This window comes from Cryptotermes secundus, unplaced genomic scaffold, assembly GCF_002891405.2.
Source record: "Cryptotermes secundus unplaced genomic scaffold, Csec_1.0 scaffold99, whole genome shotgun sequence".
Taxonomy (NCBI): domain Eukaryota; kingdom Metazoa; phylum Arthropoda; class Insecta; order Blattodea; family Kalotermitidae; genus Cryptotermes; species Cryptotermes secundus.
The window spans coordinates 3,137,359-3,154,294 of NW_019725842.1; the positions used below are offsets into that span (position 1 = coordinate 3,137,359).

Genomic DNA, 16,936 nt, shown 5'->3' on the forward strand with positions numbered 1-16,936 from the left:
TCAAAGAGGGAGCAGCTCAAATCCATCGATGAAGAAATGAGACTTGCGTTGTCAACGATTCCACCACGGATCAGTCGCCTGTGTGCAGCTACGCAGGCGCAAGTATCACATTGAAGGTATGAGTAGAATTACTGTATTTACTTTAATAGTAATAGAAGTGTATTTTCTACACTCTACAGTGAATTGAAGTTCATTAATTGTTAATAAATGCACGACTCGATTTCTGTTTAATGATAGTAAAATAACAATATAATAATATTATAGTAATAAGTTGATCACTTTACGTATTTATATTAATTGTCTGATATCAATCGTTTTTGAAGGGAATAACATTTTGGTGTGCCGTGCTGAGTCATGGATACTTCATGGTGTCCCGCGAGTAGAAAACGGTTGCCATGGGTTTGTCAATTGACCCAATTTTCCCAGGCCCAATGGGTCGACTCAGCCTGTAACAGAAATGAGTACAAGGAATCTTCCTAGGGGTAAAGGTCTAGCGGGGCGTCATTTTAACAATATTGCCGCCATCTGTGAGCCGATTGTCTAGATAATGTTGGAGCCTCGACGTCTCACAACCCTATGCGCCTTCAGGCCCTGTTATAGGGATAGCTTTACTTTTGCTGTGTCCATGATGGTTGTTTACTTTGAGGTTGTTTTGGGCTGGATCGTGATCGAGACTGGTTTTTCTAAAGGACACAGTTGAGTAGGGTCTTTTCATTCCTTACATTTGATGACAGAAACGTGTCCAGCTGTGTGTATCAGATATATTCGAAACAGTTGGACTTGTCCCGCGTAACAGGTTTCATATAATGAAGGAGCCTTTATCATAAAAATTAAGACAATGATTACAGAAAATAAGTTATCCTACAGTTTTTTGATATTTCAACATTACTCTCTTTGTTTTTAAATAATCAGACTTACAAACAATCATGGAAACATATAAAGAAATAAAGATTTGTTAAATTAATCGAACTTAGAACTGATATGGTAATTTAATAAAGGATGTTCAGTAGAACCACTAGAAGCGTGAAGATTATCTAGTATTACCAAATTCAGTTCCTGCCGCTAAGAAAGCGTACTGAACCTCACTTGTAAGGATCAGTTATTTAACGCTGTACGGGAGAACAATCGCTCTTTCTTAAAAGATTCTTACGAAACCCATAAATGAGCGCTACGGGAAAATGGCTCTTTCTTTGATACAGCTGGTACGTATGATTACTACTGTAAACTAAGTGGCTAAATTAAAGGGGAGATTATTAATATAAAATTAAATAATGGGCCTGAAACAACTCAGGCGGTTAGCCACCGGCTTTCCACTCCTGTGACCCAGGCTCGAGAGTATGTCAAGTCATGTGGAATTTCTGGTGTTCAAGGTGGCACTAGAGCGAATTTTCTTCTAGTACTTCGGTTCCCCCCGCCAATTCTCATCCCACCAACTCTTCCGAATGCATTAATCATCCTGTCATCTATGCAATATTGTCTTGACACCGACAGCGGCGGTTAATATCAAACTTAAACTTATCAAGTAATGGATTGTATTTTACGCATTCAAAATGTATTTTACACAGTGTAATGTGCATAGATGTAAGTAATGAACATATATTCTTGTAGAATTGCTGGATAGTTGTTGATAGTTGCCAGCTGGCTGCGTATAAGTCCCCTGTAAGTGCGTAGAATCCTGTGGCATTGAAGTGTGTAGTTTCTGATGCATAATAAAACCTCAAGGTTAGGCAGGATCAGGTATTTAAGTCTTTCTCTATCTCCTATAATTGATCTAATTTCTGTAAACTTTGCAACACAATTGTCTTGTGTAATTTAAAGAATTTAAATTCTGTAACCGTAAATTTATTTCAAGAAGTGTCTTGTAGAGCGGCAACGCTTCACTTGACAATTCTTAATATCGCCCTTTACCCCCAAGGAAGATTCCTGGCACTCATTTCTTTTAGAGGGTCATAATGAGGCTGGAAGGATTAGGTCAATTGAAAATTTCAGTGAGCTCATCGGACATCGAAGCCGCGACCTGTCAGCTTGTGGCATAGTGCCTCAACCAACTACACTACCGCATGCTCCCAACACATGTTTAAGCAGATTTAATTTCTATTTATTTGCTGTATGGAAAGTACTTCTAGCTATTGTTTCGTTATCGTGTCATGCTGAGTAAATTCTTCTAAGCACTGTAAGGTGTCAATATGAAGAGAGTGCGGTCTAATACCTGGAATGAACTATTTTCATCTTCATGGTAGAAAACGTAAAAGTTAAGACAGTCATTATAATACACTATGTTATATGAATATCCTTCCGACCGTAGACGGAATTGATCAAATTGTGTTTAATTTCTTAACGCTAGAGTCATTTATCAAGTCAATCCCGAAATAGTTTAGCTATTTCACATTTAGAATATAGATCTACTTGTAAATGTGGCAGCTGCTTAACATAGAAGTCAATATTCGCATCTTACCTTTCTCGGCTACTGAAGTCATCACAATGAGGTGTACCAAAATGGCGACGCCAAGTAGGGAAAGTGTTCTGGAGAGCGCCCATTGGACCATGGCGGTCGGTGTATTCCTCGACTTCTTCGTGTCGATGCCCGAAGTAATGGTCCGAGCCCCCAGATACATTGGGGGCGAGCAAACAAATCTCTAGGGTGCGGAATGCCTTCACCACGGCCTTGTTTGCAGTTTTGGCTTACGCTAGCAGATTGTAACAGACTTAGTCATGATCTTGTGTAGAAACATTTATCCACAGGAAGCGATTATTTAATAGAAAAAGGATGTAATATGTTTGTGTGTATTTTTGAGAGAGAGAGTCACTTGTCACAAAGAAATATATAACTGAGGTCAGTCCAAGTTCAACTCAAAACTTCTTTCACACGTGATAATTCGCCTTAGTTTAGTGAAGTATTCTGTAACCTTTCAGGTTTTTAGACTTTATTGTGATTTTTAGCTCAGTTAGAATGGTGACGTTTTGTTTATTATCCTCAAGGCGTTATGAATTGCTCCTATTTCACTTAATACACGCTTACATGACACAGTCTAGAAATCTCAGCTGGAATATTTATGGCTCATTGGAATAATGGTAAATTTATCGGTCCTTAGAGGTCAACACACTGTTCCGAGAAACTAAGATTTCTTACGGGTCATTGAAACGTTTGTTTCCCTTACGTTTTACGAAAGCCATTCGAAAGTAGGCCTTTCAATAGAAAGCACATATTCTATGTTGCTGTTAGATCACTTGAAATCCGCCCGCATAACAGAAGACTGTGCACATATAATGCAACTATATTGACACCAGTTACAAAGATTTATATTTGCCTCATAAAGCCAGAAAATTTGTGTGAAGATATAAGAATGTATGGAGCCTCTGGGCCTCTCTCGGAATAAACAAACCGGAAGTTGAGTGTTGTCGACAAACAGCGCGCCCACTCTTAGGGCGAGGACACAGCGGAAACGAGAGTTGTGAGAGCAGCCGTCCTCATTAAATCTAGAACTTATGAGACTTGCCTGCATCGGCATCCGTAACCATCTCTGTCACACGCGTTAAGAACTTGAGCAGCAGCCAAACATCATCTTTGGCTACTTCCTCCAGTTTTTTCTTTATAAATTTCTTATTTATATTCGTCCCCTTCTCGTATATTTTTTATTTATCTTATGGATTTTTTACCGGCAGCAGCAGCTGTTGCCTCTAGTGACGGAAGCAACTCCTTGGGAGAAGGCAAGTCTGATGTTTCGTTGCCGTTAGAAGAAAAAATTAACAAATAAATTGTTTTCCAGCTTCAGTACTTTCTTTCAGTGTAGCATAAGGAGGGAAGATAGTGTCTAGCTGTTGAGCAGATGCACCAATGCACTAATCAACACTTACACTTTATACGTATAAATAAAATTATGTATACATGTTCATCTCGTGAAACTACCCAAATCCATTTTCTGGTTCGGGGAAACTAAAAATCACACAAACTCACACGCATACAACTCGTAGCTCAGTACGCCGACTTAGAACGGTGAACTTGCACACGGCCTCTGAGACAGAAAACGGACAAAGTTTCTTCGAGAAAACACGAACATCCGATAAAGACATTTGCTATCAAATATATATAAAACACTGTAATAACTGGAAAAGCTATTAATGTTATCGGATGGTAGTTCCGTATGAAGTTTTGGCACGCTGAAAAGTTATCACTTATTGATTTTAGGCTCTTGTTCATTTATTGGTTTTCAATTTTGGCGCAGTGCCCGAACGTTCCCGAAACGAGCATTTCGATATTACTACATCATTTTTCTATTCGTTTCGTCTTTTTTTGCACCTATTTCGCGTCACTTTCCAGAATCTTCTTGCATTATTTCTTTACACAGCATGCTTTACACAACAGTCTTAAACACTGAAGCCAGCATTATTCTCGAAACCGCACGTAGTAAACGAAACTCAGGTGAGTCGTGTAGCAACATTTGACTTACATTCAGAATAATACGAAACGTCACTCTTAATGCCAAACTAGTTGGAAACGTCACATGCGCGGTGGGAAGCAATAGCGCCCCAGGGGCGCAGACAGCAGCTTGTGTTGTAGACGCGACGTGACGCGAGTCAAGTTTGGGAGCCTACTACCGCGACGTCCGCCGATAAGCCATGCCGCCCGCCACCTGCAGCGGCGGTGACGACGCGCCTCGGCGCTGCGCGGAGAAAACCACAGCGTTCAGCAGTCCTTACAACGGCTTCTCGTTTGGTCTAACGCTCCAGCGTGTTGAAAATTACATCAAGTTTGTGCTTAATGACAGGATTCATACTTCCGGCGATCACATTCTAACGGCGGGACGTCTCCTAAGCGCTACATTTTACATTATCGAAAGAGAACAGCAGATTTGTATGTGATTCAGTATTAAAGCAGTCTAACTTACTGCCCCGATATAGGCCTGCGTATATTGTCATGGTCTAATTTTAACAGATGGTGAAATCATTTGTACTTGTATGAATAAGATGAAAGTTGTTTAAACTTTGTCATTTTCAGAAGTTACATGCCGCAGACTGTGGTAGCTGATTACGAATTGTCAGTAGGTAGGAATGTGGACGGCGATTTTATAATCCGATCAAAATTCTACCATCCAAATGCTATATATATATATATCCCTACGCCACAGAACTCGGTGAAATAACCTTAAGAAAAATTTTGGGTGGTGAATCCGTAGTCGAAATAACATATGAAAACTAAATCTACCATCTTCTTGGATGTGACGCCGACGCCATGTAGTCTTGTAGAAGTTCACCGATATTTCGGAGGAATATGCTGCGTCCATCTTTACGGTTGAACTCCAATTGCCATGAGGTATGATGGGTGTATGGTCTGAGACAGCTCAAACAGTGATTGCAATTTCTGATCTCTTATTTTTCGTTCCGTTATCGGATTTGGAAAGAAGCCTGTCAGTTATTTGAATACGAAGAGTTCTGTCTGCTGGGATGTGGCACCGTGTAGATCTTGCGTGGACCGATATTTCGGTCGAACGTGTCGCCTCCATCTTCAGGATAGAAAAATCCGCTAGCTAGGAACCAGGGTGAGCAGGTCGGTTCACACAAGATCTACACCGCGCCACATGCCAGAATGACGGCATTCTTCATGGTCACCCTCTTGAAAACCTGAAATCTTACATAATTATTTGAATAATTTGGCGTGTTTCAAATATAGGACAATTTTGTTGATATGTAGAATTGTTGCCCATTGCATGAATGATAAGTGCGTTGATATTGCGAAAGTTAATTCCATCTCCGTCATTACACTGAAGAAAATGGTACCTGTTTCTGTAGTTATTTAAATAAAGCGATAATCTTAGAGGTAGAGAGACGTCAGAAATATATTATTCCGCAAGAATGCCGAATGTAAATTAATACCATAGAGAGGTGTCCTGTGGGATAAGGGCACCGAGCTAAGTAAACAGACTTTGTGAGACAAAACGAGCTGGCCATGAATGTTGAAGAGAAACCCGACAGTGGCGCTCAAAGGCGCATTCCACAAGCGGAGACTCTCGGAATGTCTGGCGAGAACGGTCCTCTTGAGCGTACAGCTGCAGAACTGTAATCCGAGGTCCTTACCATCCGCAGAAGTTCTAAGCGCGTGGATAAAGCCGAACTTCTGGTGACCACTTCAGTTGTATAGGCATTAACTAAAACGTGTTTACAGAAACGGGATGCAGTTACAGTTTCCTTCCAGAATATTCAAAAGTGGCAAATTATAAAATTAAAATTGATCGTAAAATACTCCAGCAGTAGCAGTGCAGCGGAGTATTTAGATTCTGATCTTTAATATTGTGATATCACGTAGACGGTAGGTACCTTCACACAAAGAGTGTCCTGAAGATGAAGGTATCCGGTTGTTTCTAAACGTTGGTAACCATCTACGAGGGTACAGGATTCGAAATTCAAAAATAACAAAGTATAAATTTTCGCAGCCTTTAAAACTCAGATGTAATATTTTGTTTATTTATATTCATTCATTTAGTATTACAATTTCGAACATTCCCTCAGATTTCCTTATTTTCATTTTAATTTATTGAATTCAAATTACATAATTCGTATCTTCGTATTCACGTCTTTTAAATATATCACCTTCTGAACTTTTCGGTCCTTTATACCATGTGGCTCCTGTTGTGGGACAACATTACTATTTATTTATCCAGCAAGCAAAAGACCCCCGGTACCTACTGTATGGGAGGTTGGGTGGACCCCCGGTCTGGACGACATGGAAAAGAGAAAATTCTTGACCCTACCGAGACTCGAATTCCAACCCCTTGGTCGTCCAGCCAGTAGCCAGTAGCTATACCGGCTCCCAGTCTTTATCACGTGTAATGAAAAATATATTCATTCAATGAGTGCGATAGAGCCTTGTAGCTCAAATAAATAATTTTATGATATATTTTTTTACTGTATCTTCCACTTCATATTTAACCACGAATAAATATTTGCCTGTAAGATAACTTGTTATTGCAATTCCATATTTTCTGCAACTAATATTTCTTTAATTACTACACCTTTTACATAATACAATAATTCCCCTCTCTACACCCTCCTTTAAGTACAATTTAATGAAACATATACAGCACTTTCCTATCCTTGACATAGAGGCAATTTATCTTTCTCTGCTGCTTCTAATTTTCCATGTTCCCATTCTACACCATTCCTTCCTCATCTCTTTTCGTCTACAGCAACTCTACCCAGATACGAAGTACTTTACGAGTAACATGACGGTTTCCTCAGCAACCTAATAGTCTAGATACAACCATCTGAGGCCAATAGTAATAACAGTAGTTGTGTTTCAAGCTTCCTCTAGCCCCTCTGTCATTAATCGCATAACTGTAGTGCACTTTTACTTCTTACGTATCGTGTCTTCTTCTATGTCATGGCAGACCAATACTCTGCAAAGTTTGCCGTTTTTCGGCCGGTCGCAAGACTTGTACCGACACAAAACAACATAATGTAAGAAAATGGCAAATATATGTCCACAACCCGAATGTTGTTCGAACCCACTGTCCTAGTGTCTGTGCGGTAGAAGTAAGTATATGCAGAGTACATGCGGCCATTGTGCTTTTCAAAGCTAAATTTGTACCAGAGCAGAATTAAGCGCCATGCCATGAGTTCGGATCTGGAGGCGTAACTCAGTAATTCTGATGAGCTCTCCCCCTCTTGTTTAATTATTCTGAAAATCGTAAGACTTATGGAAGAGTGGCTGGACTGTAAAATGTGCATTTCATTTTTCTCTACAAAGTTTGTTGAAATATTTTTTGCCCCGTTGGCGAGTAAGGCTCAATGCATGTGCGTCTTAATGTAAATGTAGCCATACTTATTATCCGATTTTATTTAAACTTGTAACGTACCGAAAACTTTTATTAAAACTCCTCAGTGTCAAATTTCATGAATATTCCAAGAGCGGTTCAGGACTTGTTACCTGCGGATGGACCTACAGATGTCAAAATATTGGGCTTTGTGTTTGCGAACTTTCGTTATGAGTATGCCAAGAAAATATTAATATTCTGTATTGTGTATGTACGTATGTTACAAAATCAGAAGCTCCGAACATTCAGCGAAAGCAGCGAAATAATGCACACAGAACATGCAATCTTATCTCTTATTCTCTGCCATTTTCAAATGGTATGTGTTCTTCAGGAAGTTCATGGAGGTAGGCCTAGGGCCACTGGGGCTGTAGTGCCAAAGGGTGGGGGGATGTGGTCTTCAGAGGGGTTCCTTCAAAACGTTCTGCCTCCCTGGCGGCTCAGTGATTTTCGGGAAGTTCTCAGATGATTGTCCCTTAGTTCAGGTCTAAATAAATGTATAACACTGACTGCGAGTCACAATTTGTGTTCTTATTTTACCATATCGCATGCAATAAATCTGAACTGTAGAAATGTAAGGGAAACAAAGAAATGTTTGAAAAGATACGTTTAAGTTAGATATAAATGGAAAAATAGGCTTAGTAAGGTACAACCCTCATCTGCAGTTACAGACGAATAGAAAAATCCGCGATTGTTCAATCGGCATGGCGACTGGCTACGGGCTGGACGACCGAGAGTTGGGAGTTCGAGCCCCGGTACGAGCAAGAATTCTTAAGGAAGGCGCGATGGCTCAGTCGGTATAGCTACTGGCTATGGGCTGGACAGCTCAGATGTTGGAATTCGAGTCTCGGTAAGGTCAAGAATTTTCTCTTCTCCACAGCGTCCTAGCCGGCTCTCGGGGCCACTCAGCTTCCTGTCGAATGGGTGCCGAGGCTCCTTCTCTTGAGGTGAGCCGGCAGGCGTGAAGCTGACCACTCGCTTCCAATTAGTACAGAGGTCAAGGTGACGTGAATGTATACACCCACTCACCCATAAGTCTTCATGGCATACTGCTTAATTAGTTACGCACAGGAGCAACTTTACTTTGAGCCGGGATAGTGTAGTCGGTAGAGCCACTGACTACGAGCTGGACGACCGAGCGTTCGGAGTTCGAGTCCCGATAGGAAGAAGAATTTTTCTTTCTTCATATCGTCCAGACCGGTTCTGGGGCACACCCAGCCTCCTATCCAGTGGGTACGAGGGGCTCTTTCCCTTGGGGGTAAAGCGGCCTGGGCTTGAAGCTGACCACTCAACTCCAACTATTGTTGAGGTCAAGAGAACGTTGATCTATACATCCACTCCCCCTTACGCTCTCATAGCGTAGTGCGTAGTTGAGCACAGGGATATATGTATATTTGCCTTTCCTAGAAATGTGAAACTGAAACAGAATTGGAAAAAAGAGAAAGCCAGCGGTAACAGAAATCGTGTGTGTAGTGAGTGGCAGTAGTCATATGTGAAAACGGTTTCAATATCGGGAGAATCTGGCGTGTTACCGACACGGAACTGTGTAATATAATGAAACTCATCTCAGTAAACTAAACTACAAAATTTGAAATAATGACGTTATATCACAGAATATCTGTATATCCGCTGGTTCCAGGAAAGCGCTTCCTGTGCGCTAGTCACACTGTCGTCGAGTGGTAGAGTGACCAGTGTCAGAGTGACTGCCAGCGTAGGAATATTTGTTTCTGCCACTGCGCCTATGAACTACACAAAAAACAATGTGTTCCGTTTCAGTAGCAGCAAAGCGATCGGAGCGTGAGATTAATTGTTTTGCCTTATCTAGCGAGGAGGTTTAGTATACCTGGAACAACATTATGCCTCAGTTCGTGTAACAGAAATATCCAGTTGAGCTGCTAATATAGCGTAATACACCATATTTAAGTGTAAGTATTTGCAGTTATGACTGTATTTATTTCGCTTGTTAGTTTCGTCTGGTGGTTTATTGGAATACACACGGATGTGAGCCCTATTTCATTATTCACTGGGACTGAGGTGGGCATTTTGTGCCGTGTTTAATGGCCTATTACATATGTATACAGTGGTGCAGATAATGTTAACATCCGATCATTTTGTGTGCTTCGCTATGACCGTGTTGAGGTCCAAATAATGTTCCTCTTCTAAACAATATCGCAGCAGCAATTCTGTTTAGTAGATGCCTCTCAGCAGCATCAAATTCACAATTAAAACTGCAGTATATAATGCGACAAAGTTCCTTTAATGTGAGCTTATAATGTAAGAAGTTTATCGGAGAACGCTTTTACATTGAGCTAAATGTCATCTCTCAAACACGCTGTCTTGCTATGCACACGAACAACTTGACTTCTGTGTAAGATTTGAGGCTTTCACGGCGGTGACTATGAAGTCTTCTGGGATTTGGCACCGTGTATATGTGGTGTTACCGGTTCTCACGGTCTCTTCGCTTGCAGATTTCTTATATTTTTCCTTCTACCCTGAAGATGGAGGCGATCCGTTNGTTACTTTTCCATCTCTTCCGGTGACGCTGTAAAGAACTATACATTATGATACGATGTACTTGTAGTGTGCAGTGATCTGTTTTTGCGCGTAGGCTAATTTCTAGCAGTACGTACGTGAAATGTGCCAGATATAAATTCTTCGTTTTGTTTCCTTCTCAGCACCACAACTGTCAGATCTCATTCACATTTCTGTGTCTAATGAATTTACCGGTCTTAGTAGTATGACAATGTGCTACATGTTTCGGCTTATAAAGCCATCATCAGGCAGTACACTTAACAAACATTTTAAAACTATTGAACTGCACTTTATGTGAATTCATATATTACAGTATAATATTTGTTGCTAATGTACCCGACTCTCCACTCAGTTAATACAGTCAGCATTTCGTCTGAATTAGTACAAGCTTTATAAATTTATTAAAATTAGAGTGAAAGTTTTGTATTCAAATCGATTTAGATCTGCTTAGATATAGTAGTTTCCAAACTGTATTGATGTCCCTCTGATGGTGGTCTCTATGGACCGAAACATGTAAGGGCATGGAGAATTAAAATAAAAAATCTTCACCAGTCACAGTGGAAGGAACTGTTTTATCTTTTTATAGTAACTTAGGAATTCAAATGAACTAACCTCCTTACAGCTTCTGTTCTAGTTCCCAGCAAGCACTGGCAACAGTGCTGCCCTATCACATCAAGAGATAGGAGCTCGTATTTAATACAGAATTATAGGCAGGGCATCTGTCACCCATGGTAGAGGTGAAGAATGCGTACAAAATTTTAGCTAGATAATCGTGAAGAGAAAAGACCACATGGAAGATATAGGCATATATATAATGATAATATTAAAATAAATCTTATATGATGGAGGGTGTGACTTAATTTTTTTGGCCCAGAACAAGGAGCAATGGAGACTTTTTGTAAATACGAGTATGACAGTGAATGTTTGGGTTCTATAAAAATCCTGAAGTGTGTTCTCTAGCTGAGGGAAAATTGGCTGCCCAAGGACTCTGAGCTGTGGACTTAATTAGCTTGTAAGTTATAAAAAGTATATCCTGTGTGTCTAAGTACACGTCCTGTCTAATACCGCTTTCATGTGGGCTGTCAAAGTCTATACAAGTTGGTACGAGTATCGCACCTCTATCTGGTGAACAATTTACCGCTTAACCGGCACTCAGTGTCATGCGGGCGATCAGGCTACCACACTGTGGGAAGTGCGTCTCCTCTCCGGTGCTCAGACCGCAGATAAACTGGACACACTTGATACAAGGCGGCTAAGTCCAGAGTAAGGTTTAAAGCCCGAAGTCAGTAGGGGTTTGCCGATCACAGTGGCCGCGCGGTCTAAGGAATGAACAGTCTTCGCCCGCTCCAACACTGGGATCGTGTGTTCAAATCCAACTCAAGGCATCTATGTCTGTGTGCATTTCTTCTGTGTTTGTATTGTTCTCTGTGTAGGTAGCGGCCTTGCGACAAGCTGATCCCCCATCCAAGAAGTCCTACCGATTGTGTATAGCATTAAAAATTTACTATTTGCGTCGAAGGAATAATAGTCATTTAAGACAATAATTTACACCTCAAAGTTATGCTTCATATTTATAATTAGTTAACGCAAAACATTTTGTGATATTTAATTTCATTTGACATGCATCCGTCAGTGGACAATAGCTAAACTGATTTTACCTGTAGCTTACATACTGTCATGTGTTTATGGCTGCGTGACTAATAATAACATGGTAGGATTGGATGGTTGGATTTGTTGACACCTTCTTTACAATCACTCGTATTCGCAATCGGTTACAATAACTCACAATAATTCTTCAGTCGAACTTGCTCCATTCTGATCTGGTCTGATCCTCTCTGTTCTGCTCTGAACTACTACTGATTTCTTTCTGGTCTGAACGATCAATTATATAGCTATTCCTATCCTAGGAAATGTTCGTTGATCACTCTTATCCATGGTAATGCCTGTTGAATCCCTGCATACATGGAAACTTAGTCTTGGTTTCCACGAATCCACCTATAAAGAAAAGTGTTTGCCAACGCATTCACTAACAGTGGGTCTGCATGTCACAATACATGTACTTTTGGACATCAAATTACTTGAACTGGGATTGTTAATATTTCAGTACAGTGCAGTAATTTGTAATGCTGAAATATAAACGCAGCTACTATAGTGGAGATGTGATTGCGAATTGAATTCATGACGTATAATGGAATCAAATATTGAAACACCAGTAAACACGGTGTCCTTGCCATATTCAGGAAATGTTTTAAACATACATTCATAGACGACTATCAAACATAGCTTCATATATCCAAGAAAATATATCTTGTTACGACGCTATATCGATGAAGATTGTTAGTTTAGACTGAAGACGCATTAAGTGTGTTTCAGCAGTGTTTCCACAAGATATTGTGGCGTACCGCCTAGGGCTGGAATATTTGGAATCAGAACGCATCCATTGCTATTCAACGGCTAGCAATCCCAAGGAAGCGAAGCCTAGAAAGTCATTGCTCCGGAAATGAAAGTCTAACAGTAGTGTTTCCACGTTACAAACGAATTGTTTGAGGCAGACACGTATTCCAGCGTTCGTTGCATATCAGCGGACGGAATTAACCCTTCGACAAGGTATTCCCTATTCAGTCCGAGGGCGAGTTATAACAGTCCAACTTCGGCCAGTTTCAAGTCTCAAATCTGAGACAGTAAAATATGGTCACGAATCCCAAGAGACTCGGACCCGAAAAATACTCCGCTGGCAAGAGCCAGCAGCATGTACAAAATACAGACCCATCCTCTCGTCAGAGAGGGCGCCTCACGAAAAATCGACTGTAACTGTCAAACAGCAATTAATATATGGTCATGAGCTCGACACCAAAACTTACTGAGTGACTGACCGTCCGTCGAAATGTGACTTTGACTTTGACTTTGAGACCAGGTGAGTTTGTATTCGACTTTAGCAGGAGTGAGTTCGTATCAGACAAGGAACCAAGGACAGTTGAGCTCCTAGCAGAAGACCTTCACCAAGGTCAGCGGTGCAAGTAATTGTAACGGTGAAGAGGAAAAGTCTGACGGCGCTATAAGTGGGGATTAACTGTCAGTGTGAATGTAAAAGTGACTGTTCGATAAAGGCATTCGTTCAAATCCGACAACCCGAACAAGCTCTTGTCGCGTTGCCTAGGAAACACGCAACAGTATTATCTCAGGATGTATGAAATTCGAAATTCATCCTCTAGTACTTAATCTTCTAGCCCAATATTTTGAATCTCCCCAGTTGGATTTTAGTATCTTCTTGTTTCACAGTACATTTCCGAAATTTATAGAAGATCATTTACGCTCACCCTATATTTACTGAAGCTTGTCGGTATAATTACCATGTTTAAAATTATAGATAAGTAAAGAAGAAAAATTAATAATATATAAATAGGACAAGTACACATATGATAAGTGTGTAACAGCTGCTCGATTTAAATATACCATATATACATATACTATCACGTGCATGGGGTATGCGTGACTTATAGACGGAGTTTTGATTGGATTATTGACATTTTATACACATCATTCGGAACTACAGGCAAATACAGCGCTATCGCTGATGTACACACTTTACAAATAGTTAGGTCACTCTAAATCTCCTCAGTCTTCACTAGTCTTATCCTGGCAACGGATTCATAACAGCCTCACTGTCATTGTAGCACACTATGAAGTCTACTTTTCTTGCCAACTGCCAACTCCAGAGACAAATGCTCACTTGGAATTCCGGAACTCCACTCAGTCCTAATTCTAACAGTGTGCGATCCCCTTTATGTAGCCTCGGGGTACAGCCTACATAAACACCGTTTCCCTTATTGTTGCATGTTGGTTCATTGCTGCAGGGATGTGTTTACAACAGTCTTACGCAGCAATGCGCGCGGCGCGGACCACACAAACACCGCTGTTATATTGTTGCCCGCCTTCGTTTCTGTGGGAATATGTTTACCGAACCGTTGCCTTGTAATGAACTATTCCGGCTTTTAGACATCATGTCACTGTATATATTGTCACGTGTATGGTTGACTATAGACAAGGTTTGGATTTGTAATTAGACTTACTGACCACTTTTTTTTTCTGTGGCGCTACAGCCCCAATTTGGGCCTAGGCCTATCTCCATGAAACTCTCCGTTTCACTTCGGTTTACTAGATCTTACACATGCGGTAGGACTCCTTGGGCGAGTGATCAGCTCGTCGCAAGGCCTCTACCTGTAGACAAACACAGAAAAACGCACACAAACATCCATGTCCTGAGTGGGATTCGAACCCACGATCCCGGCTTCTGAGCGAGTGAAGACAGTGCATGCCTTAGACCGCTCGGCTACCGTTACTGACCACTTACAGAAAGTAAATATACTCTAAAATCACTATAACCCACAGGCTGGCGTCCACAGTCGCGTCTTCACTAGCCATTGCTCGGTAGTGACTTCCAACGGCGGACGTATCCCTTACCCTCGGTTCTCGAATTATCCCCTTGCTTCGTCTGTCAGCTTCTAACGGCAACGACTCACAACGACTGAACTGCAGCAGTTCTCCAAGTAAATGACTGCTCACTTTATTCCACTGTACTCAACTGCACCACTAAATCTTCGTTTCACAGAGTGACTTAAGCTAACTATTCGCTCAGACAGAGCCAGACTCAGAGTTACTTTACAATTGGAAGTTTCCTGCCAATCAGTTCGTCTTAGCGCCCAACGGCCAGAATTTGTATTTTCCTAATGAACACTTGCTGTTGGGCCTCGCCAGTGCAGTCATTCTCGAGCCCCGCGGGACTCGTGACCACATTTTACTCTCTCAAATTCGAGACTCCTCCAACCTGGAGGGCCAGGTTACGTATTCATGTCCCCCAGGAACAGGGTAGTCCAGTTGTACCCCCAGGCACTGGGTTCCCTTTTCGTCGCCGCCTACGACTCGCAGGGCTACGGAGGAGCTATTTGAACCCTCATCCACACTGAAGTACTATTTACTCAGATTCAAAGTTACTTTACGACTGGCGATTTACCGCCAATCAGTTCGTTTTCGCGACAAGCCTCTTGAGACCCACGACCAGAATTCTTATTTTCATAATCAACATTTGACGTTATAGTCCTTATGTAACATCCTCTCTGACGAGAGGATGGGTCTGTCGTTTACAATTATTGCTGGTCCTTGCCAGTGCAGTCATTCTCAGGTCCGAGTCCCGCGGTTTTCATGGTCACATTTTGCTGTCTCAGATTCGAGACTTCCCCAACCTGGAGTGCGATGTCCCCGTATTTATATCCCTCGGGAACAGGGTCACCGGGTCATAACCCCAGGCACTGAGGCTGGTGTCCTCGTTAGATAACCCCTCGGCACGGACGGCGTAGAAAACCCCGTTTTCAACAGTTCCTCTGTTGTTACGCGTGAACACGTAGCCGTGGGAACCTATTTGTTTCCGCTCGCTACTTTGTAACGAGTTTACAATATGTATATATTTGCAATATATTACGTGATGATAGTTTTAGAAATGTTATAGTTCAAGGATCGTACCCAACTAAGTGACAAGACACTGAATCTGTAAGGATTTCTCTGCGAGAAGCAGTTGCGTAAGAATATAAAGCATGCAGTATGCATAACACACAATGATGTAAGAGAACATAACATGTCTTGCTCGTGCCTATAGTTTCAAGCGGTAAACAGGTAGACGTTCAGAAGCTGCCAAGAGATGAGAGACAGTTTCCGTAGAATTTAATGCAGTCGAACTAGCCGGTGTTTACTTCCGTTCTTCCAGCTCAGAGATTAGGAAACGTCGTGTTACTCTTAAGACTTGTGACATGTACGAAAAGCCAGCGCAGCTCATTTCGTGCCTTAGGGGACCTTTGGATGCTTCAGATACAATTAGACGAACTTCAAAAGAAAATGGCCGTCTTCGCATGATATATAATGGCGGATATATTCCAGAAGAAGAATGTCTGCCTCTTGTACTTCGCTGTTTTAATACCACTGCTGCTTCTTTCCCTACGGCTTGAGGGATTATTTTGAAATTCATTAATTATATCTTCGCAAACTTGGACGGAGATTTATTACGAAAAAAAGTCTACATTAAATTGCATCATATTAATTATTGGCTTGTTTGTTAGTTACGGAAGTAATAACAGTTGAGAGGGGTTATTAATTGGGTATCATGTGACGGATATTTGTCATTTGCGGGTTTCATTTAGTAAGCCTCCCGCTATTATATTTCAGCCATTGGTTAAAAAAATTGCAGGTTCAGTGAGATTTCGCTCTTATTATACCAGTGTAGTCATTTCTGTCATGTCGACACCTGATCAATATTAATATTAGTCGATTATGACGAAAGCAGGAAAGTTTTCTTTAGTTTGCGTCCTGTTTAAGAAGTAAATGTCCCTTTGTTTTAGCACACAGAACTCTTTGCATATTACACTCTGCGCAGCGTCACGTATCCTCACTGAATGAACAAAAGGGTCGCCAGAGACCGTGAACGACGTATTTAAGAATCTATTCTTTAAGCTTCATCTGTGAGATGGAGTAGCGCATATTATGTACATATATTTTTGTAGCTTATTCAACAACGATGTCAGTGAAGAGCGCCGACGGCGTAGGAAATCGAA

At 41.2% G+C, this 16,936-nt stretch overlaps 1 protein-coding gene and 1 long non-coding RNA gene across 2 annotated transcripts in view; one reads left to right on the forward strand and one right to left on the reverse strand.

Moving 5' to 3' along the window:
- The window catches only part of LOC111863630, a 364,157-nt gene extending 359,583 nt beyond the window's left edge, over positions 1 to 4,574 (reverse strand). Inside the window, exon 1 of the mRNA XM_023850124.2 lies at positions 2,456 to 4,574. Within this exon, the coding sequence (XP_023705892.1) occupies positions 2,456 to 2,615 (160 nt within the window). The 5' untranslated portion in view covers positions 2,616 to 4,574. The remainder of the gene's footprint in view (positions 1 to 2,455) is intronic.
- Positions 1 to 16,936, forward strand: part of LOC117282246 — a 537,046-nt gene that overhangs the window by 359,639 nt on the left and 160,471 nt on the right. The gene's annotated exons all lie outside the window — the stretch shown is intronic.